At 45.2% G+C, this 22829-nt stretch overlaps 1 protein-coding gene and 1 non-coding gene across 2 annotated transcripts; both read right to left on the reverse strand.

The window, feature by feature from the left end:
* Positions 1-872: 872 nt before the first annotated feature.
* Positions 873-22079, reverse strand: LOC135526780 (elongation factor 1-gamma). The gene is made up of 11 exons (XM_064955437.1): positions 22039-22079; positions 16862-16939; positions 16497-16577; positions 16008-16071; positions 10482-10624; positions 6462-6605; positions 5471-5600; positions 4727-4955; positions 3706-3878; positions 2081-2205; positions 873-1660 (listed from the first exon to the last, which is right to left on the reverse strand). The coding sequence occupies exons 1-11, from the start codon at positions 22048-22050 to the stop codon at positions 1502-1504; spliced, it is 1338 nt and encodes a 445-aa protein (XP_064811509.1). The 5' UTR covers positions 22051-22079; the 3' UTR covers positions 873-1501.
* Positions 16202-16279, reverse strand: LOC135527312 (small nucleolar RNA SNORD36). The gene has a single exon (XR_010453429.1). It is a non-coding gene; the product is annotated as a small nucleolar RNA SNORD36 (small nucleolar RNA).
* Positions 22080-22829: the final 750 nt, after the last annotated feature.

Consider the following 22829-nt stretch of genomic DNA (forward strand, 5'->3'; position numbering starts at 1 on the left):
CCAATGACAGTGCCACGTTGAAAATCACAGAGCTGTTCAGTAAGGCTATTCTACTGCCAATGTTTGTCTATGTAGATTGCATGGCTGTGTTCTAGAGTTTATACAACTGTCAGCAACGGGTGTGGCTGAAATAGCAGAATCCACTGATTTGAAGGGGTGTCCACATACTTTTGTATATAGTGTAGCAGGAAAAGGGTGGACCAACTGCTTATTAATGCCCATGACTTTGGAACGACTGTTAGTCATGTAGTGCATCTAATCCAAGGGGTTTTACATCCCCTGGCGGACAAACAAAAATACTGCATCATCATTTTGACCCCCCCAAAAAAGTGTTGCTCATTTAAATACCAAAGCTGCCATTTTGTAGCGTGTGTTGAAACTAGCTCCAGTCAACTTTATTTGACTAATTTAGAAACTTTTAAATCCTTTTGATGTATTCAGATGAAATCAAATTATTTTCCAAAAGCTTGGTTTCATGTAGCTAATTAAATCATATACAATTATTCTGTTAGGAAAAGGCTGGTTTTTACTCAAGATTATATTCACACGACACCCAAATTACACCCTATGAGCCCTGGTTAAAAGTAGCATCCTCCCGAGTAGTGCAGCGGTCTAAGGCACTGCATCTCAGTGCTAGAGGTGTTACTACAGACCCCGGTTCGATTCCAGGCTGTATCACAACCAGCTGTGTTTGGGCGGCGCAAAATCATCCCAGTGGTGTCTGGGTTTGGCCGTCATCGTAAATCATTTGTTCTAAACCGACTTGCCTAGTTAAATAAAATGTCAAAAACACTTTTATGTGTAAGGAATATGGTACGACAGGATTCTTCTGTGCATACAGTGGGTCTAAGGTCGAGGGACAGGAGGCACTAGATGTTCAATTATTTATTTTTCACCACATTAAAAGGCTTTAATGTACGCAACCAATTATTTTATGGACAGCAATTTAACCATTTATTCATTGTCCAGATTTCAGCTCCATGATTGCTGGCTGTATCAAAAGAGAAAACAATTATTTCCCACTGAATTAGCCTGCTCCCAGATCTGTTTGTGCTCTTACCAAATACATTGCTCATTGTTCAGCCAAACATGATGACTGACCAGGCACAAACAGACTGGCTAGAAATGAAAGGAAATTCAGGCTTATAAAACAGGGGAGCTAGGTGATGGGAACAACAAGGCCACAAAACAGAAACTGATTGACATTTTGCGAAGTAAAACAAGTCATCTAGCATTATATGTTGTTTTATTTTTATTTTGGGGGGGCGGGGGGATTCCATCACCAAAAAAATAAAATCCAGAAAATGGCATTGTGGAAAACATGTTTATTTGTCAACTCAAAACAACCGCTTCTGTTAGGACCATTGAGACACAATCCACTCCAACTGAAGATCAGTTTGAGAAGGTCCAAGCACAAGGTGTTTGAATGTCCTTTAGGTTAAGGTGTTGATGTGTAGCGTCGGACGTATAGGGGTCATGGTGCCATCATCCTCCACGCTGCTCACTTGAAGCACTTGCCCTGGCTAAAGGGTTTTCCCACGTGTTTGAATTCTCCCTCCCAAGCAAAGTACTCCTTGACCATGGTCTTGGTTTCGTCGCTGTCGGGGTCCAGTTTGCGCCAGGCGTACGACTCGTAATCAATCTGCCAGTCATCAGACAGCTACACATGAGGGAGAAATTATAGGTGGTCAACTAAACGCAATCATACAATCATTGAATTCCCAACATTGGGACAGAAGAATGAACCTGTAGGGTCAATTGTATACAGTTGTAGCACATGGTTCTCCAAGAGCACGTTTTCAATTCAGAACTGCAGCGGTAATTCTCTGACACCCTTAGGCCCAGTTCTTCAGACAAAGATCAACTTCAGTCCAGGACTAAAAAAGCTTGGTCAAGGGAACATTTAAAAATGTTTAATCCTGGTCTACACTTAATATACATGTGTCTGGGAAACCAGTCCTCAGTGTATCCCGAAGACTGTTTAGTCAACTGTATTATTCCACAGGGGAGTAATGGCCAAGAATTGTCTACTGAAATGACCTTCCACCCCTAAACAGCCCAAGGGTAAACAGAAACTCACAGTGAAAGCTAAGTCCTGTCCTCTGAAGATCCAGATTCCAGAAATGCTACTGTCGTTGTTCCCTCCGAACAGGATCACGCTGGCAAAGCCGTTCTTGCGGAGTTTGTCAAGTCGCTGGAACATTCCTGAAAGATGAAGCAGCTCTCAGTACCCCCAGACATTCTCAGGTACACCCCCCCCGCCTCCCCCCGGACATTCTCAGGTACACCCCCCCCCCCCGGACATTCTCAGGTACACCCCCCGCCTCCCCCGGACTCAAACATTCCGTCTTTGACAATGATCGCTACATGTGAAATCCTTGACGAAATACACAGTCGCAATGCGGCGTGAAAAGTGAGATGGGCACGAAAGTTAAATCTTTACTATCGGGTCGTCCCTATGAACTGTTGACATAACTATCACTTACAGCACGGCGTACATGGGATCACACTACTTCTGAAATGACCAGCAGCTGGAGTCTGATACGTGTGGAGCTACGACTGTTCACCATCTCACCCATGAGGTTGCAGATCATGAAGGCTGCGGGCGGCTGTGGGTATAGAGCCTGCGGGCGGCTGTGGGTATAGAGCCTGCGGGCGGCTGTGGGTATAGAGCCTGCGGGCGGCTGTGGGTATAGAGCCTGCGGGCGGCTGTGGGTATAGAGCCTGCGGGCGGCTGTGGGTATAGAGCCTGCGGGCGGCTGTGGGTATAGAGCCTGCGGGCGGCTGTGGGTATAGAGCCTGCGGGCGGCTGTGGGTATAGAGCCTACGGGCGGCTGTGGGTATAGAGCCTATAGATGGCTGTGGGTATAGAGCCTATACACGTCTTAGCCTTCAGTATTTATGCTGCAGTAGTTTATGTGTCGGGGGGCTAGGGTCAGTTTGTTATATCTGGAGTACTTCTCCTGTCCTATTCGGTGTCCTGTGTGAATTTAAGTGTGCTCTCTCTAATTCTCTCCTCTCTTTCTCTCTCTCTCTCGGAGGACCTGAGCCCTAGGACCATGCCCCAGGACTACCTGACATGATGACTCCTTGCTGTCCCCAGTCCACCTGGCCGTGCTGCTGCTCCAGTTTCAACTGTTCTGCCTTATTATTATTATACGACCATGCTGGTCATTTATGAACATTTGAACATCTTGGCCATGTTCTGTTATAATCTCCACCCGGCACAGCCAGAAGAGGACTGGCCACCCCACATAGCCTGGTTCCTCTCTAGGTTTATTCCTAGGTTTTGTCCTTTCTAGGGAGTTTTTCCTAGCCACCGTGCTTCTACACCTGCATTGCTTGCTGTTTGGGGTTTTAGGCTGGGTTTCTGTACAGCACTTTGAGATATCAGCTGATGTACGAAGGGCTATATAAATAAATTTGATTTGACGGCTGTGGGTGCAGAGAGCCTACGGACGGCTGTGGGTATAGAGCCTGCGGACGGCTGTGGGTATAGAGCCTGCGGACGGCTGTGGGTATAGAGCCTGCGGACGGCTGTGGGTATAGAGCCTGCGGACGGCTGTGGGTATAGAGCCTGCGGACGGCTGTGGGTATAGAGCCTGCGGACGGCTGTGGGTATAGAGCCTGCGGACGGCTGTGGGTATAGAGCCTGCGGACGGCTGTGGGTATAGAGCCTGCGGACGGCTGTGGTAGCTATCTCACCCATGATGAGGTTGCAGCTCATGAAGGTCATGGTAAGCTCCTCGGGGAATTTGTACTCGCCGTACCAGATGGAGTAGCCCTCCTTGTCAAAGTGTTCCCAGAAGTGGGGCAGGGCTACAGTCAGCGTGTCCTCGTTAGAGTACTTCCTCTTGAACTCGTCCATGACAAACGCACTGCAGGAAGAGGAGCGAGGAATCAGGAGAACAGGGGGAGAGATTGTACACTCCCTCGTCACCTAATAACTCCAGAGGTTAAAATATATACAGTGCAATCGGAAAGTATTCAGACCCCTCAACTTTTCCCACTGTTATTTTACAGCCTTATTCTAAAATGGATTAATTAAATTCATGTGTTTCCTCATTCATCTACACACACACACACACACCCAATAATGACAAAGCGAAAAACAGTTTAAAATATTATTAGTAATGTCCTGCAGTAATATCCCACAGGGCTAATGGCAGTAGATTTGAGGGTAAAGCTATGAGGCATTTCCAACGACTAGAGCCCCCAGAGACGAGTCCGTCAGGACAGACCTCCGTACTAGAGCCCCCCAGAGACCGTCAGGACAGATCTCCCACTAGAGCCCACAGAGACCGTCAGGACAGACCTCCGTACTAGAGCCCCCCAGAGACCGTCAGGACAGACCTCCGCACTGGAGCAATATACCACCTTTGGGTCAATGAGTTTGCCAGCTAACTTTGATAAACAACCCAAAATAACTTTTTCTGGTTCATTAAGAAAAATAAACCTTTTTTTCTTTTTAGCAGGGAGTCTCATCCATTTTATGAGGGAGCTCTGCATCTACACAATTTATAATACAACATAATACAAATGACTACAAAAATACTCCCAAGTGTTTTAAATTGTTGAGTCAATTACACCATGACAAGCTCATCTTTACATTTAAAAAATAAAATAAAGTTATATCACAATATTTAGGCAAGTTAGGTGGCTAACTCATTAATCCAGCTTTGCAAGTATAACCCTCAGGTCTGATGTATGTGGACATATGGTGTACCTCTTCGGTAGGTGAGCGAAGGGGTCCTTTGTTTTGGGTTCTGAAGCCAGAGCTGCTTCACACTCGTCCATTTCCTCCTCGGCAGGAGCAGCTTCCTTCTCTTCCTTCTTCTTCTTCTCTTTCTTCTCCTGAGGTTTGCCTGCCTCCTTTCCAGCCTTCTCTTTCTTGGCAGGGGCGTCTTTCTTGGGAAGGCTGTCCTTCTTGGGCTGCATGTCAGAGAACTTCTTGGCTGGAGTATAAATACATCCAATAAAAGACATTGAATAACAAATCCTGTGTAGTGTACGACACCGAGTGCTTCCCTGTGTTTGTATCTTTTAACATCAAAACAAAATGTCATTACCATTTGACCACATTAACATACATCAGTGCTTTAAGAGGGGGCGTACCGGCACCTCTCACAATATAGAAACTATTGTCCCAGGTCTTCAAGTCAGATTATTGTAGATTGGGTCTACTTTAACCTGTGCCAAAGTCCTGCGTTATTCTCCCAAGGATTAGATTTCACAACGAGGTGGATGCCTCTGTCATGATAGTACGGTCTTGGGTGGGTGACAAATTATTTCATATAACTTTTTCCCGATCTCCTCCATGAAAACAAAACTCCCAATTACTTCTCATTTAGAAATCTATCAACATATGTAAAATGCGCAAATAAATAAATGTTTTCTATGAAGCATTGTGTCGTATCATGGAACTAGAACAATATGTGGTAGAATCCTTTCTTCTACAGTTGGTCCTTACGATCAAACTGAGCCATCTTGTCGCAGAGCTTGACCTCTCCGAGCACGGTCTTGAACTGGGGCTGGTTGACGCAGGTCTGGAACCAGCGCGTCACGTTGGGGAAAGGTTGGCGGAAGGAAGGCTCAAGGACCTACAGGAGGAGGAGAGGGACATTTAAAGCCACGAGGACAGCTCCGCTAAATCTAAACAAAAGACGCAGCATTTAGGCCAATGTCTCCCATACATTGGTCAAGTTCGTAGCTAGAGGTGATATGTGCAGTCATAAGGGTTCTGCCTCGAGGAATGACGAGAGAAAAACTGACCCTCGGCTAAAGTCATAAGACATCTTAACCACATATAGGCCAGCTTCCCAGGACCCAGATTAAGCCCAGTCCTGGATTCAAAACCCTTCCATGGTTTTTTTCAATCTCCATTGAAAGTGTGTTTTAGGGTTACCCTGTCTCTGGTAAACCATCCTGAATGGAACACTGTGTTGTAGTCCATTACCATGGTTACCCCGTCTCTGGTAAAACCATCCTGAATGGAACACTGTTGTAGTCCATCACCATGGTTACCCCGTCTCTGGTAAACCATCCTGAATGGAACACTGTTGTAGTCCATCACCATGGTTACCCCGTCTCTGGTAAACCATCCTGAATGGAACACTGTTGCAGTCCATCACCACGGTTACCCCGTCTCTGGTAAACCATCCTGAATGGAACACTGTTGCAGTCCATCACCATGGTTACCCTGTCTCTGGTAAACCCTAACGGAACACTTCCATATATAAGTGCACTTAATGGGGAGCCAATTTGAGACACAGCCTATATTTAAATATAATGGCTTCCCTGATTCAACAAGCCATTGAGTAGTTAACCGAAGCAAAAAGTGTGCAGTTCAAGAGGTACTTTCTTGAGGAATGGACATGGAAACACCCACCTAGACGAAGTCAGAGGACATGAAGCCCCTAGGTATATGTTGTCATAACAGTGGAAAAAAAAGAAGATCAAACCTGTTTAAAGAGCCAGATCATGCTACAGGCCACGCTGATATCAGCCAGGCTGACTCGCTCTCCAACCAGGAAGGTCCTGGTGTTGAGGTGATGGTTGAGGACAGACAGAACCTTCTTCATCTCCTCCTTGGCCTGCTCTGTTGCCTGGGGGGGGCAACAATAAATACATTACATTGTGCAAGTCTAGAGGCTACAGGGTGAGAGACATGGCACAAAATTGAGCAGAGTAACCTTAAACCAGAACAGATAAGTTTGCGCCTAAGACACTTCATTTAGCATTAGTCAACTAAAAAAAATGTTAAAATTGTCATGCGACACATCCCAGATGATTGCTACAGTATGTGACTTAACATTATCTAGCTGTTGTGAGATACATTAATAACAGCAATACAGACTATGGGTGTGAACGTTAAAACCAAAATGCAAGATCACAGTGGAGTCGTCACAAAACATGTTTTGTGTTATAACCCAAATAGACGATAGGCTATGAAGGCCTGGAGAAGGTTTACATTAAATAATTGATATGGTAATTTAAATAAAACGAGAGGGGAAGAGGTGAACTTTAAAACTACTTCGGTAAATTTGTAGATTAGTAATGTTCTGCACTATTATCCCACAGGGCTGACGGCAGTAGGTTTGAGGGTAAAGCTATGAGGCTTTTCCAACGACTAGAGCCCGCAGAGACGAGTCCGTCAGGATAGACCTCAGCACTAGAGCCCCCCAGAGACCGTCAGGATAGACCTCAGCACTAGAGCCCCCAGAGACGAGACCGTCAGGATAGACCTCAGCACTAGAGCCCCCAGAGACGAGACCGTCAGGATAGACCTCAGCACTAGAGCCCCCAGAGACGAGTCCGTCAGGATAGACCTCAGCACTAGAGCCCCCCAGAGACCGTCAGGATAGACCTCAGCACTAGAGCCCCCAGAGACGAGTCCGTCAGGATAGACCTCAGCACTAGAGCCCCCCAGAGTACGTCAGGATAGACCTCAGTACTAGAGCCCCCCAGAGTCCGTCAGGATAGACCTCAGTACTAGAGCCCCCCAGAGTCCGTCAGGATAGACCTCAGCACTAGAGCCCCCCAGAGTCCGTCAGGATAGACCTCAGCACTAGAGCCCCCCAGAGACGAGTCCGTCAGGATAGACCTCAGTACTAGAGCCCCCCAGAGTCCGTCAGGATAGACCTCAGCACTAGAGCCCCCCAGAGTACGTCAGGATAGACCTCAGTACTAGAGCCCCCCAGAGTCCGTCAGGATAGACCTCAGTACTAGAGCCCCCCAGAGTCCGTCAGGATAGACCTCAACACTAGAGCCCCCCAGAGACGAGTCCGTCAGGATAGACCTCAACACTAGAGCCCCCCAGAGACGAGTCCGTCAGGATAGACTTCAGCACTAGAGCCCCCCAGAGACGAGTCCGTCAGGATAGACCTCAGCACTAGAGCCCCCCAGAGACCGTCAGGATAGACCTCCGCACTAGAGCCCCCAGAGACCAGTCAGGATAGACCTCAGCACTAGAGCCCCCCAGAGTACGTCAGGATAGACCTCAGCACTAGAGCCCCCCAGAGACCGTCAGGATAGACCTCAGCACTAGAGCCCCCCAGAGACGAGTCCATCAGGATAGACCTCAGCACTAGAGCCCCCCAGAGTACGTCAGGATAGACCTCAGTACTAGAGCCCCCCAGAGTCCGTCAGGATAGACCTCAGCACTAGAGCCCCCCAGAGTCCGTCAGGATAGACCTCAGCACTAGAGCCCCCCAGAGACCGTCAGGATAGACCTCAGCACTAGAGCCCCCCAGAGTCCGTCAGGATAGACCTCAGCACTAGAGCCCCCCAGAGACCGTCAGGATAGACCTCAGCACTAGAGCCCCCAGAGACCGTCAGGATAGACCTCAGCACTAGAGCCCCCAGAGACCGTCAGGATAGACCTCAGCACTAGAGCCCCCAGAGACCGTCAGGATAGACCTCAGCACTAGAGCCCCCAGAGACCGTCAGGATAGACCTCAGCACTAGAGCCCCCCAGAGACCGTCAGGATAGACCTCAGCACTAGAGCCCCCAGAGACGAGTCCGTCAGGATAGACCTCAGCACTAGAGCCCCCAGAGACGAGTCCGTCAGGATAGACCTCAGCACTAGAGCCCCCCAGAGACCGTCAGGATAGACCTCAGCACTAGAGCCCCCCAGAGACCGTCAGGATAGACCTCAGCACTAGAGCCCCCAGAGACGAGTCCGTCAGGATAGACCTCAGCACTAGAGCCCCCAGAGACCGTCAGGATAGACCTCAGCACTAGAGCCCCCCAGAGACGAGTCCATCAGGATAGACCTCAGCACTAGAGCCCCCAGAGACGAGTCCGTCAGGATAGACCTCAGCACTAGAGCCCCCAGAGACGAGTCCGTCAGGATAGACCTCAGCACTAGAGCCCCCAGAGACCGTCAGGATAGACCTCAGCACTAGAGCCCCCCAGAGACCGTCAGGATAGACCTCAGCACTAGAGCCCCCCAGAGTCCGTCAGGATAGACCTCAGCACTAGAGCCCCCAGAGACCGTCAGGATAGACCTCAGCACTAGAGCCCCCAGAGACCGTCAGGATAGACCTCAGCACTAGAGCCCCCCAGAGACCGTCAGGATAGACCTCAGCACTAGAGCCCCCAGAGTCCGTCAGGATAGACCTCAGCACTAGAGCCCCCCAGAGTCCGTCAGGATAGACCTCAGCACTAGAGCCCCCCAGAGTCGAGTCAGGATAGACCTCAGCACTAGAGCCCCCAGAGACGAGTCCGTCAGGATAGACCTCAGCACTAGAGCCCCCAGAGACCGTCAGGATAGACCTCAGCACTAGAGCCCCCAGAGTCCGTCAGGATAGACCTCAGCACTAGAGCCCCCCAGAGTCCGTCAGGATAGACCTCAGCACTAGAGCCCCCAGAGACCGTCAGGATAGACCTCAGCACTAGAGCCCCCAGAGACCGTCAGGATAGACCTCAGCACTAGAGCCCCCCAGAGACCGTCAGGATAGACCTCAGCACTAGAGCCCCCCAGAGTCCGTCAGGATAGACCTCAGCACTAGAGCCCCCCAGAGACGAGTCAGTCAGGATAGACCTCAGCACTAGAGCCCCCAGAGACCGTCAGGATAGACCTCAGCACTAGAGCCCCCCAGAGACCGTCAGGATAGACCTCAGCACTAGAGCCCCCCAGGGTCCGTCAGGATAGACCTCAGCACTAGAGCCCCCCAGAGACGAGTCAGTCAGGATAGACCTCAGCACTAGAGCCCCCAGAGACGAGTCCGTCAGGATAGACCTCAGCACTAGAGCCCCCCAGAGTCCGTCAGGATAGACCTCAGCACTAGAGCCCCCCAGAGACCGTCAGGATAGACCTCAGCACTAGAGCCCCCCAGAGTCCGTCAGGATAGACCTCAGCACTAGAGCCCCCAGAGACGAGTCCGTCAGGATAGACCTCAGCACTAGAGCCCCCCAGAGTCCGTCAGGATAGACCTCAGCACTAGAGCCCCCAGAGACGAGTCCGTCAGGATAGACCTCAGCACTCAGATGTTTAACAAAACAAATACAATTTGTACCCATTGGAATATTCCAGAAAGCAGGATTTCTGCAAACAGCTAGTCTGTCTTTTCTTAGCATGTTGTGGCGAAAATAAATCCGTATTAGACTAATGCGATAAATAGCTAGTTAGCTCATAAATGTACTGAGTCAGAGCACACCCAGCTAGTCTATACAGCCTGATGCTAAATCGCTAGTTAGCTAATAAATGTACTGAGTCAGAGCACATCGAGCTAGTCTATACAGCCTGATGCCAGTGCTGCTGTAGGCTTATATTAGCATGTTTGTGCAACAGTATCTTCTAAATCAGGGAGAAATAGGCAACAGCATGAATTTGTTAGCTCGAGTAAGTGGAAAAAAATCCAAATGATTTGCTTCATAAACAATGTGAGTGGCTGGTAGATTAAAACCATGGTTGTGATATCTGATCGTCTACAGTGTAATTAAAGCGCGCCGGTATACAGTGATAAGCAGTACATACCTGCTTGTTGAACTGCATGATTCCCAAGGTAGGGAAGACCCACGTAGAGGCTGGAGGGATGATCTCAGCATCAGCAAAGCTTACCCACTGAAGCACCTGGGCCTGGGCCTGGGGACTGCTGCCACGCAGGGCCTCATTGCTCACTGGAGGAGAAGACAGTACATTACGATGAGAATGTGGGCACAGATCTTAACTTCTTATGGCTGCAGGGGCAGTATTGAGTATCTTGGATGAAAGGTGCCCAGAGGAAACTGCCTTCTCAGTCCCAGTTACTAATATATGCATATTATTAGTAGTTTTGGATAGAAAACTCTGAAGTTTCTAAAACTGTTTGAATGATGTCTGAGTATGACAGAACTCATATGGCTGGCAAAAACCTGAGAAGAAATCCAAACAGGAAGTGAGAAATCTTGAGGTTGGTATATTTTCAACCCAGGCTCTAATGAATTCACATTGGGATATGAATGAAGGTGCACTTCCTAGGGCTTCCACTAGATGTCAACCGTCTTTAGAAACTTGAATGAGACTTCTGTGTTGTGGGACTGAATAAGAGCTGAATGAGTCAGGTTACTGGCAGAGCGCCATTTCCTGGTCATGCGCAGTCCACATGACATTGCCCTTCGTTCCGTTGCTTCTCTAGACACAAAGGAATTCTCCGGTTGGAACTTTATTGAAGATTTATGATAAAAACATCCTAATGATTGATTCTATACTTAGTTTGAAATGTTTCTTCGACCTGTAATATAACTTTTAGAAGTTTTTGTCCAAAGTAATGCACGAGCGTTTCGATGTGTACCTAAACGCTAACAAAAGTAGCTACTTGGACATGAATAACAGACATTATCGAAAAAAATCAAGCATTTATTGTGGAACTGCGATTCCTGGGAGTGCATTCTGATGAAGATCAAAGGGAATATTTGTGTGATTTCTGGTGACTCCATGGCGGCTAATTTTATTATTTCTCTGAGCGCCGCCTCAGACTATTGCATGGTTTGCTTTCTCCGTAAAGTGTTTTTGAAATCTGACACAGCGGATGCATTAACTTCTTATGGCTGCAGGGGCAGTATTGAGTAGCTTGGATGAAAGGCGCCCATATCAAACGAACTGCTCCTCAGTCATAGTTGCCAATATTTGCATATTATTAGTAGTATTGGATAGAAAACACTGACGTTTCTGAAACTGTTTGAATGATGTCTGTGAGTATAACAGAACTCATATTGGCAGGCGAAATTCTGAGTTGAAAACAGGAAGTCAGAAATCTGAGCTTGTATGTATTCATCAGAGTCCCCAATGAAATCCCCTTGAGATATGAATGATGTTGCACTGCCTAGGGGTTCCACTAGATGTCAACCATTAATAGAGATTATAATGAGGCCTCTATGTTGTTGTGGGAGTGAATGAGAACAGAATATATCAGATGTCCATCAAGCAGCCATTTTGTGATCCTTTTTCCTCATGTTAGTCACTTGCGTTCCATTGCTCACGAAGACAAGAAGGAATACTCCGGTTGGAACTTTATTGAAGCCATATGTTAAAAACATCCTAATGATTGATTCTGTACTTAGTTTGAAATGTTTCTTCGACCGGTAATATCACTTTCTGAAGTTTTTGTCCGATATAAAACGCTGACCAGAATTAGCGTTTCGATATGTATACCAAACGCACTAACAAAAGAAGGTATTTGGACATAAATAACAGACATTTTCGAACAAAACAAACATTTATTATGGACCTGGGATTCCTGGAGTGCTTTCTGATGTAGATCAAAGGTAAGGGTATATTTAATTTAATTTCTTGTTTATGCTGACGCCATCTTTGCGGCTGTGATGTTTTTACTTTTGAGCTCCGTCTCAGATTGCATGCGTTTCTTTTTCCGTAAAGGTATTTTTTTTTTTTTTTTTTTAAATCTGACACAGCGGTTGCATTAAGGAGAGGTATATCTATAATTCCATGTGTATAACTATATTATCATCTACAGTTATGATGAGTATTTCTGTTGAATGATGCGGCTATGCAAAATCACTTGATGTTTTTGAACTAGTGAATCTAACGCGCCAATGTAAACTCAGATTTTTTTTTTTATATAAATATGAACTTTATCAAACAAAACATGCATGTATTGTGTAACATGAAGTCCTATGAGTGTCATCTGATGAAGATAATGCAAGGATAGTGATTCATTTTCTTTATTTCAGCTTTTTGTGAATGCTGTATTTTGCTGGAAAATGGCTGTGCTTATTGTAGTTTGGTGGAGACCTAACAATCGTTTGTAGTGCTTTCGCTGAAAAGCATATTTGAAAATCGGACAATTTGGTGGGATTAACAACCAGAAACGTTTTAAAATGATGTATGTTTTAGGAATTGTAATTATGAGATTTCTGTGGTTTGAATTTGGCGCCCTCTATTTTCACTGGTAGTTGTCATATCGATCCCGGTAATCGGGATTGCAGCTATAACAGGTTAAGGAGAAGTTTATCTTAAGTCTCATGCATAACACTTGAATTTATCAACATTTATAATGAGTATTTCTGTGAATTCATGTGAATCTCTGCAATATCACTGCCTGTTTTGGAACTACTGAACGTAACAGGCCAATGTATAATAAGATTTTTGGATATAAATATGAACTTCACCGAACAAAACACATTTATTGTGTAACATGAAGTCCTATGAGTGTCATCTGATGAAGATCAAAGGTTAGTGATAAATTCTCTCCATTTGTGCTTTTTGTGACTCCTGTCTTTGGCTGGAAAAATGGTTGGGTTTTTCTGTGAGTTGGTGGTGACCTAACAATCGTTTGCGGAGCTTTCGCTGTAAAGCATTTTTGAAATCAGACACTGTGGCTGGATTAACAAGAATTGTATTTTTAAAATAGTGCCTAATACTTGCATGTTTGAGAAATTTGATTTATGAGATTTCTGTTGATTTGAATTTGGTGCCCTGCAAATTCATTGGCTGTTGGCGAGGGGTTCCGCTAGCGGAGCGGTGGTTCCGGCTAGTCCTAGACAGGTTAAGATGGGTAAGGGAATTGCTGCTATATGGAAATGTTCAGAGGATGTAACATCTAGAACTCTGATTCGGGTGATTCAATCCCTGATCCTATCACACGGAACCCAAACCGGCTGCTTGCGTGCACCATCGAGCATACATTTATTTTGTCCCCCCCACACCAAATGCAATCACAACACGCAGGTTAAACTATCTAAACAAAATCTGAACCAATTACATTAATTTGGGAACAGGTCGAAAAGCATTAAACATTTATGGCAATTTAGCTAGTGAGCTTGCTAGCTAATTTGTCCTGGGATATAAACATTGAGTTGTTATTTTACCTGAAATGCACAAGGTCCTCTACTCCGACAATTAATCTACACATACAACGGTCAACCGAATTGTTTCTAGTCATCTCTCCTCCTTCCCAGCTTTTTCATCTTTGAACTTATATGGTGATTGGCACCAAAACCTTCACAGTATTACAACACCGACTGGCAACACAGTTCGTCTTTCAATCACCCACCTCTGGGTGCACATTTTGTTTTTTTGCACTAGCACTAAACAGCTGATTTAAATAATCAATACTTGATGAGTTGGTTATTTGAATCAGCTGTGTAGTGCTAGGTCAAAAAACTAAACTTTCAAACAAGGGGAGGTGCAGGACAGAGTTTAGAACCCCTGCTTTATTAGACACTACCGGAGAGGACAGGGCCTCAAACCACCTCAGTTCTCTGACACACTACCTGAGAGGACAGGGCCCCCCCCACACAGAGAAGCACGTTTCCCTTTACTGTGGGAATTGTGATCGAATCAACACAATATTAGTCACTTTCAATCCAACATAACGAAACAAAACCATGCAAGACTTCGTACGCAAAGCCTATTTTGCAAGAGATTTTGGTTTTAGGCATAACAAATCAGATTCTATTGAACAACTAAGCCCATACTCTACAGACCGGTGCACCATAACCAATCAGTGCTGCAGTAGTCCTATATGCAAATAGACCACTGCCATATATGGATCTGTGTCATTTACTTAGAACTGGACTGTGTTCACAGCATGAGCTGTCGTGGGTAGATTTTGCGCTTGTTTTGAGATCAAAGGAAGAGCTGAATGTAGCCACATGCACATTTTGTTCATATCCTTTGCTACTTTGAGTTGTTAGCCCAGTTATAGATAATTTGTAGTCAGCAATAGAGGGAGTGGTTGCTTCTAACAAGACAAAACGTGTGCATTTCTAGCCATCTTTGAAAAGCGAGTAAGGTAAAGAGCTTTTTCTTTTGCCTCAAAGTGGAAGTGATTTATTTTGAGACAGGCTTGAATATGCCAAGTAGCCAATAGGCAGAGAGTAGCATAGATTCTGATTGTCTATAATAATGGTATGGGAATAATGCATTTTATTTTGTTTCTTGCATCAACCACCACAACATTTTTTAGTCACCCCCAAGTGGATAATCAGGTTAATGCCAAGCTCTGCATGTTTGTTTTTTTCTCCTCAAAAGTCTCATGGAATGTAGGCCTACATTGAACACCACACATTGGCTGCTACTGTAGGCTGAATGATAGAACAGCTATTTCCATGTTAAAATGTTATGGGATACATGGCCACTAAGTCAAAGCTGGTACAGCCTCGGAGTTCACAGTAAACGCACGCCAGAAGTTGAACAGAATTTTCACAACGTTCCAAGTTTGCGCCCAGCAGACCTGACTATTGAGCGAACACTGCCCTATGGCCCCATGGGTCAACAGTAGTGCACCGCCCTATGGCCCCATGGTCAACAGTAGTGCACCGCCCTATGGCCCCATGGGTCAACAGTAGTGCACCGCCCTATGGCCCCATGGGTCAACAGTAGTGCACCGCCCTATGGCCCCATGGTCAACAATAGTGCACCGCCCTATGGTCAACAGTAGTGCACTGCCCTATGGCCCCATGGTCAACAGTAGTGCACCGCCCTATGGCCCCTGGGTCAACAGTAGTGCACTGCCCTATGGCCCCATGGTCAACAGTAGTGCACCGCCCTATGGCCCCATGGTCAACAGTAGTGCACCGCCCTATGGCCCCCGGGTCAACAGTAGTGCACCGCCCTATGGCCCCCGGGTCAACAGTAGTGCACTGCCCTATGGCCCCCGGGTCAACAGTAGTGCACTACCCTATGTCCCCCGGGCCAACAGTAGTGCACTACCCTATGGCCCCCGGGCCAACAGTAGTGCACTACCCTATGGCCCCCGGGTCAACAGTAGTGCACTACCCTATGGCCCCCGGGTCAACAGTAGTGCACTACCCTATGGCCCCCGGGTCAACAGTAGTGCACTGCCCTATGGCCCCCGGGTCAACAGTAGTGCACTACCCTATGGCCCCCGGGTCAACAGTAGTGCACTACCCTATGGCCCCCGGGTCAACAGTAGTGCACTACCCTATGGCCCCCGGGTCAACAGTAGTGCACTACCCTATGGCCCCTGGTCAACAGTAGTGCACTATATAAAGGACAGGGTTCCACCTGTCTACTCCAGATGCAGAATAGCAGACTTACGGTAGTGAGCAATGGCATTACTCTCGAAAAGACAGAAGCCGTCATCGCCCTGAAAAGCTGGAACCTGTTGAGGGGGAACAGTTATATAAAAAAAAAGGAAAACAGAGTCAGTCATTTATTTAATTCGTTGGGAGTCCATTTTCAACACCTGTCCCTAGATGGGAGACACCAACCAATAGCCAATGTTTACGTCTGATGCTCAGGGTTAAAAAGCTCAATTAAAAAAAACTTCATGATTATTTCAGGTGAAGAAATTCAAAACATCATTGCATCATACAAACTATTTATGGGGAATATAGCGCTGCTAACACAGACAATAATACAACATCTTATCATCCAAGTTCAAGGATATGTACAAGGTAACCCATGTTTGTATTCCAAGTGGCACCCTATTCCCTATACAAGACCCTGGTCGAAAGTAGTGCACGGTGTAGGGAATAGGGTGCCATTTCAGATGGATCACGTTACAAAATGAATACAGAAACTGACCTTGCCCAAGGGGAAGTTGTTGAGGAAGGCGGGGGTACGGTTCGTCTGCCCGAAGGTGAAGGCGGGGGCGCTGCTGGCCACCTTAAGAGAGAAGAGATGATACTTTATTCACACCAAGAGAAATAAGGCTGCGTTTACTCGGGCAGCCCAATTCGTATCTTTTGCCCAATTATGGCCAATAGAGCTGATCGGTCAAATTACAAATTGGTGGCAAATGGATCAGAATTGGGCTGCTTGTGTAAACAGAGTTACGTTGTCATTGTTACAGCCGTAGTAAAAACCAATATAAATACAACATTTAAAAACAAAATGACTGGGCAATAAGAATAAATAAATATGATAAGGCAGTTTTAAACAGGTAGTACCTTGAGGCGGGCACCGCTGTACTGGGCTGCAATCTGAGCCTTGAAGGCTCTCCAGTTTTCTGGATACGTGTACAGAGTCTACGGAAGGGAGAAGAGAGAACAATCACAACTATATTAAATGGAGAGGAAAACCCTGTACACGGTAGCGCTTCTAGATCCAGGTGGTGGTTTAGGCAGGAACAACAAGTAGAATCACTAGTCGCTACATAATTAGTTGTTTCTAACAATAGGCTTATGCAGGGTGTTCAATCAAAAACACCTTTTGACCAATGGGTCAAATTATGTTATTAATATGTTAACTTATTGGGAGTTTTTACCCTTGTAGGATGACCAAAATTAGGGTGCCTTAATCAATTGAGGCCAGAGAAAGAATTAACTGGTAAAAAAAATCATCTGGAAAAAAGTATCACGTCAGCTCGGCTGGATGCTGCGAGAAAATGAAGGCGAACTGACAGGCTCTTCCTTGAACTCATCTTCTTGGATCCGGCAGATATAAACCATAGGACAGATATCGATTTTTAGACATGCAGAGTTCATTTATATTACCTTTTATTTAACAAGGCAAGTCAGTTTAGAACAAATTCTTATTTTCAATGATGGCCTAGGAACAGTGGGTTAACTGCCTGTTCAGGGGCAGAACGACAGGTTTGTACCTTGTCAGCTCGGGGATTCGAATTTGCAACCTTTCGATTACTAGTCCAACGCTCTTACCACTAGGCTACCCTGCCGCCCCAAGTTAAATAAAAGTCAAATACATTTTAAAATGTAGTATTTTAATAATTTAGCATACGCCTTTCATATTAATGCCAAATTCCTGTTCTTTTTCAACAATTTCTCACAGAAACAAGCCTATCTCTGTAAAATGTCAACGGTGCACTGAGCGTACAGCAAGCTTTTTATTTTCATAGCCTTTTACATTGAATTCAGCCCGTGTCATGTTAATTCAGTGACCTGAAGAAACAACTTTGCAGACGTTAAACACAACATGTAAACAGCGCCACTGCTTATTAACGATTGTATTAGGTTACCAAAATCTACTTTTTTGATGTGTTAGAGAAAAATCCCACTCAAAGATTAATATGAATAATTATATTTGTCTTGGTAAAATGTATTTTATAGCACAAGGAAGTGAAATTTAATTTAATCTTGTTTTCAACCACTTGGGGCAGTGTAGACACCCTACAGCAGGGGTGTCAAAGTCAAATGGACGGAGGGCCAAATAAAAAATTTAGCTACAAGCCGAGGGCCGGACTGTTCGAATGTTCATTGAAAAATTTTTAAATGACGCATATAGTCTAGTGAACCTAATTGAACCTACTGAAAACCTAACAAATATATTCCAATATGATCAGATAAATAAAGCAATATTTTCTTATGGCTCTGTCAGTAATCTTTAATTTTCAACAGACACAAAAGACAAATTTCCTTTATATAAAAATCCCCATAACATGAACATTAAATGAAAGAAACCGGTATTCAAGGCACCATCAGTAGCCTATATTTTCTATTTTAGCAAAAGTGGGCTAAATTTACTTCAAAGAAAAAAACAATAATAGCAATTTTCTATCATCCACTCAACTGAAATATTTTTAAAATATAATTGGATTGAAATACAATAAAATAAAGTGCAAAAATCTATTAATCAAAAACAACACTTTGTTTAAGGAGAAGTAACATGCAGTGAAAACAAATATTAAACTTTAACTTTTAAACTTGAACTGAGTAAAAACTCTAAATATGTGATTGCACAGTACTGTTCACTTGTTTGAGGTTGAGGGTGATACTTGGTGGTGTCCCATCTTTTCCACAAGTTCATCAATGTTCGGGGTAAGGCTCTGAGCTGAGGAAATCCTCAGAATTGAGTGGAGGTGTTCAGCAGTAAGTCGACTTCTGTGTGATGTTTTGTTCAGGTTCATCAAAGAAAAAGTTGTTCACACAGGTATGTGCTGCCAAACATAGACAACGTTTGAGCAGCCTGGATGCGCAGCTGGGGCATTGTGTCGGGGAGGAAACGGGCGAACTCCGCAGCACCCACTGCCGCATATTTTGCCCTCAGTGCATCATTGCATTGGAGGTCAATCAACTCCATTTGGAGGTTTGGTGGTGAGCTTTCCACGTCAACAGCAAATGGGTTACCGAGCAGTTCCAACCTGCTTTTTTGTGCTTCAAAGTCAGCAAATCGGCGTCGAAAGTCAGCGGCAAGCATACCTATTTTATCAGCCAACTGTGCGCTCGGGAACGCACTGGTAGAGAGCTTCTCTTTCATGGTCTGGCAGCTGGGAAAGTGGCTCAAATTTTCTTTCCGCATCTGCGTCTCCCACAGAGTCAGTTTGGTTTTAAATGCCTTCACTGTACTGTACATATCAGAGATGACATGATCCCGACCCTGCAGCTGCAAGTTCATTGCATTCAGATGACTCGTAATGTCACACAGAAAAGCCATTTCACACAGAAACATTTCGTCTCGGAGTTGTGTTGTGTCTTTCCCTTTGCTGTCCAAGAACAGACAAATCTCCTCACGAAGCTCGAAACATCTTTGAAGCACCTTTCCCTGGCTTAGCCATCGCACCTCTGTGTGATAAGGCAAATCACCATGCTCCGTTTCTAACTCCGTCAGAAATGCCTTGAACTGGCGGTGATTCAAACCTTTGGCTCTGATAAAGTTAACTGTGCGCGTGATGATGCTCATTACATGCTCCATTTTCAAGGCTTTACCGCACAACGCTTCCTGGTGTATGATACAATGATAAGCTGTCAGCTCACCTGTCGCGTTTTCCTCTTGCATCTTTTCCCGTATCTTCGCCACCAGTCCGCTCCTGTGTCCACACATCGCAGGTGCTCCGTCGGTTGTCAAACCCACGAGTTTTTCCCAAGGCAGCTCCATCTCATTTACACATCTTGACACCTCTTCATACAAATCATGCCCCGTAGTTGTGCCATGCATAGGACGTAAAGCCAAAAACTCCTCTGTCACGCTTAGGCTGGAGTCCACTCCGCGGATGAAAATTGACAACTGGGCAATGTCAGAAATGTCGGTGCTCTCATCCACAGCCAAGGAATATGCAATGAAATCTTTTCCCTTTTTCACAAGCTGCTCTTTTAGATTGATGGACAACTGGTCTACTCTCTCGGCAATGGTGTTTCTGCTCAGACTCACATTTAAAAAGAGTTGCCTTTTTTCTGGGCAAACTTCGTCACAAACTTTAATCATGCAGTTTTTGATGAAATCCCCTCCGTAAATGGCCGGGCTGATTTAGCGATCTCTTCTGCCAAAATAAAACTGGCCTTGACAGCAGCCTGGCCTTGTGATTTGGCTTTTTTGAACAGAGCCTGTCGAGATTTGAGGCCTCGTTTTAATTCCTCTGCCTTTTGTAGCCTTTGTTCCATGTCCATATTCTTGTTTTTGTCCGCGTGTTTCGTTTCATAATGTCGTCTCAGATTATACTCTTTCAGTACCGCCACACTTTCTCCACACAGAAGACACACAGGTTTTCCAGCTACCTCCGTGAACATATACTCCGACTCCCACCTTGTTTGAAACCCCGGTTCTCAGTGTCCACCTTCCGTTTTGCCATTTTTGATGGGTATCTGAAAGTTAATTTTACTGTGATGCTGACGACTGCTGTGCCAATAAATATTGAAATGAAGCAGCCTACTGCTCGGTGCGTCACCGTTGCATTGTGGGAAATGTAGTATTGGTGCGTGTAAAAGATCTGCGGGCTGCCGGCTTGCTGCGGTCTGCGGGCCGGTTCTAATAATAAATCAAGATCATCCCAGGGGCCGTAAAAAACCTTCTCGCGGGCCGGATGTGGCCCGCGGGCCTTGACTCTGACATATGTGCCCTACAGTATGGGACAGTTTCCCCAGCCACAGATAAAAAGCTTAGTCCTACTTAGGGCTGTTACTGTCACCGGTCAGTCACGAGTCATGACCGCAGTCAAATACCAAATTTGGGGAAGATCATTTTCACCATAAAAAATAAAAAAACCTTTATAATAAAGCACTAAAAGGCATCATCAAATTTGCAGTGTATTTTGAGAATGGAGTGTTCCAGAAAATTGATTGCATTTTGGAAAATGTGCACTTACAGCCTACTGTCCTGTGCTCATTGCTACGCTTATAAAGTGACGAAATAGCCTAAATAGTTTACCAACATTTTAAGCTAATGCCACTTCCTTATTTGTGCCCTGCGTTTAACCAGTGGTAAACAGACTGCTGCAGCCCAATTGGCTAAACGCAACATCCGAGACTTGCATCCCTTGATATTAGTCACTTTATGGATGTTTTAAGTGCTAACCACAAGGGATAGGGATGTATAGCCAGCTGTATACACTAACTTCGGACGGTAAGATGAAACGACTGAATATCGCCATCTGTCAGCCTTTGGGCTAGCCTAGAAGCTGATTGCTGGTAAAAAAAACAACAACATTTTAATAATACATCAGAAGAATGTCAGTAAAACAGCTTAAAACATTTTATTTATTTTTTACATCTCACAACAAGCAACTCAGTTAGCCCCTTGGTGTTGGGAATGTACAGGATATGCCCATTGTTACAACCAGTGCATTGGCAACTGAGCTTGCTAAAGTCAAAGTTATGCCAAGTCATTAGGGCACATCACTTGCGGATTCACAAAGATACTTTGGCAATCAATTCATATCCTGTATTGGTAGTGGCCTACCCCTAAAGTTGACCACAATCCTATCCAAACAGCAAGCGAACTAGTTAGTTGGATACCTACTGTTACCTAGTACCACCTACTTTCCATTAAGTACCTAGATATTTAGTAGCCACAAGTATGCTCCCCAGAGACTCCGGATGGCAATATATGGATACTTTGCAAATAAAAACTGTAAATAAGCCATGACACACAAGGTACAAAATCGACAGCAAGTAATTTCATTCATTAATCGTCACGGACTCGGAACCCAACGTGGCACAAGGTACGGAAAGAGGCGTCATTTTACCATCGCAAATGCTATTATGCTGCATCGTCAAGGAATACTTTATGAGGGGTTAAAAAATAAAATAAACATAGCAATGAAGTTTAAAGTGGCTAAATGTGTCAGGAATACTAAAGGTAATGGATAAGTAAACGGATGGGGGAGATTTTGTACAGATGGTTGCTGAAAAGCAAAAAACAATTAAGTGACAAGGCATCTCTCCATCTTACTCACCCCTGCCGCCATCTTTAGGACGAGAGAAAGGAAGACTCAGGGCGCGCAACAGTGACGTATTTACTGCCTGTTGGGGCGCGTCGCTGAAATCAAACGTTGACTGAAAATTATGAAAATAAATGGGCATTTCTGCCCCCAAAAAAGACATGAGCTGTGTTTTAATACCCATACTATTATACGATGTACTTGAGTATATACTACATACTATTGGTATACTATTAGTTCATTTGAGTATACGGTAAGCGAACACTGTACTAGCGCTTCGTCCGTCTGCCGGAAGTTGACGCTGTTGCTATGCAACCACTTGCGAGTTTGTTAGCGTAACATGCCGACCAGATCGGACACGTCGCTTGTGCGAGCGTCGCAAAATGCATTTAGAAATCCATGTTATTAAATTATTGCGCGCCATCCAGCGTCTGCGACGCCAAGGGCTCGATGGCGCACGCGCGCAGCCGGTTTGGGTTCCTATCCATCACAGTATAAGAACAACTGTTTACATACATCCTGTCAGTTCTCTGTTCTGCCCTGCATGGTATTACAGTGAGCCCGTATATACGAAAGTTGCATTTGCCATTTATTACCCAGCTAATAAAAAAATACATAGTATACAATCGGTGACTCATTGTTATATTTATCCTGATACCAGATTCGAATTTACGCAACTCTTAACAGTTGTACGTAAGGATAGCGTAGATAACAAATTTTCAGCCAAAATAACGTGTAATGTAACTTATTTGAAAAGTTATTACATTGCTCGAACATGTTAACATTTGTCATAATTAGTTAGAGCA

Source organism: Oncorhynchus masou, chromosome 32 (assembly GCF_036934945.1).
Source record: "Oncorhynchus masou masou isolate Uvic2021 chromosome 32, UVic_Omas_1.1, whole genome shotgun sequence".
NCBI lineage: Eukaryota > Metazoa > Chordata > Actinopteri > Salmoniformes > Salmonidae > Oncorhynchus > Oncorhynchus masou.

What these genes read in the sequence shown, in the direction of transcription:
- LOC135526780 (XM_064955437.1), bottom strand. An exon ending in CAAGATGGCTCAGTTTGATC is followed by an intron (nt 4,956 to 5,470) that starts GTAAGGACCAAC and finishes TTTATACTCCAG; the next exon opens with CCAAGAAGTTCTCTGACATG. An exon ending in GACAGGACTTAGCTTTCACT is followed by an intron (nt 1,661 to 2,080) that starts GTGAGTTTCTGT and finishes CCTCATGTGTAG; the next exon opens with CTGTCTGATGACTGGCAGAT.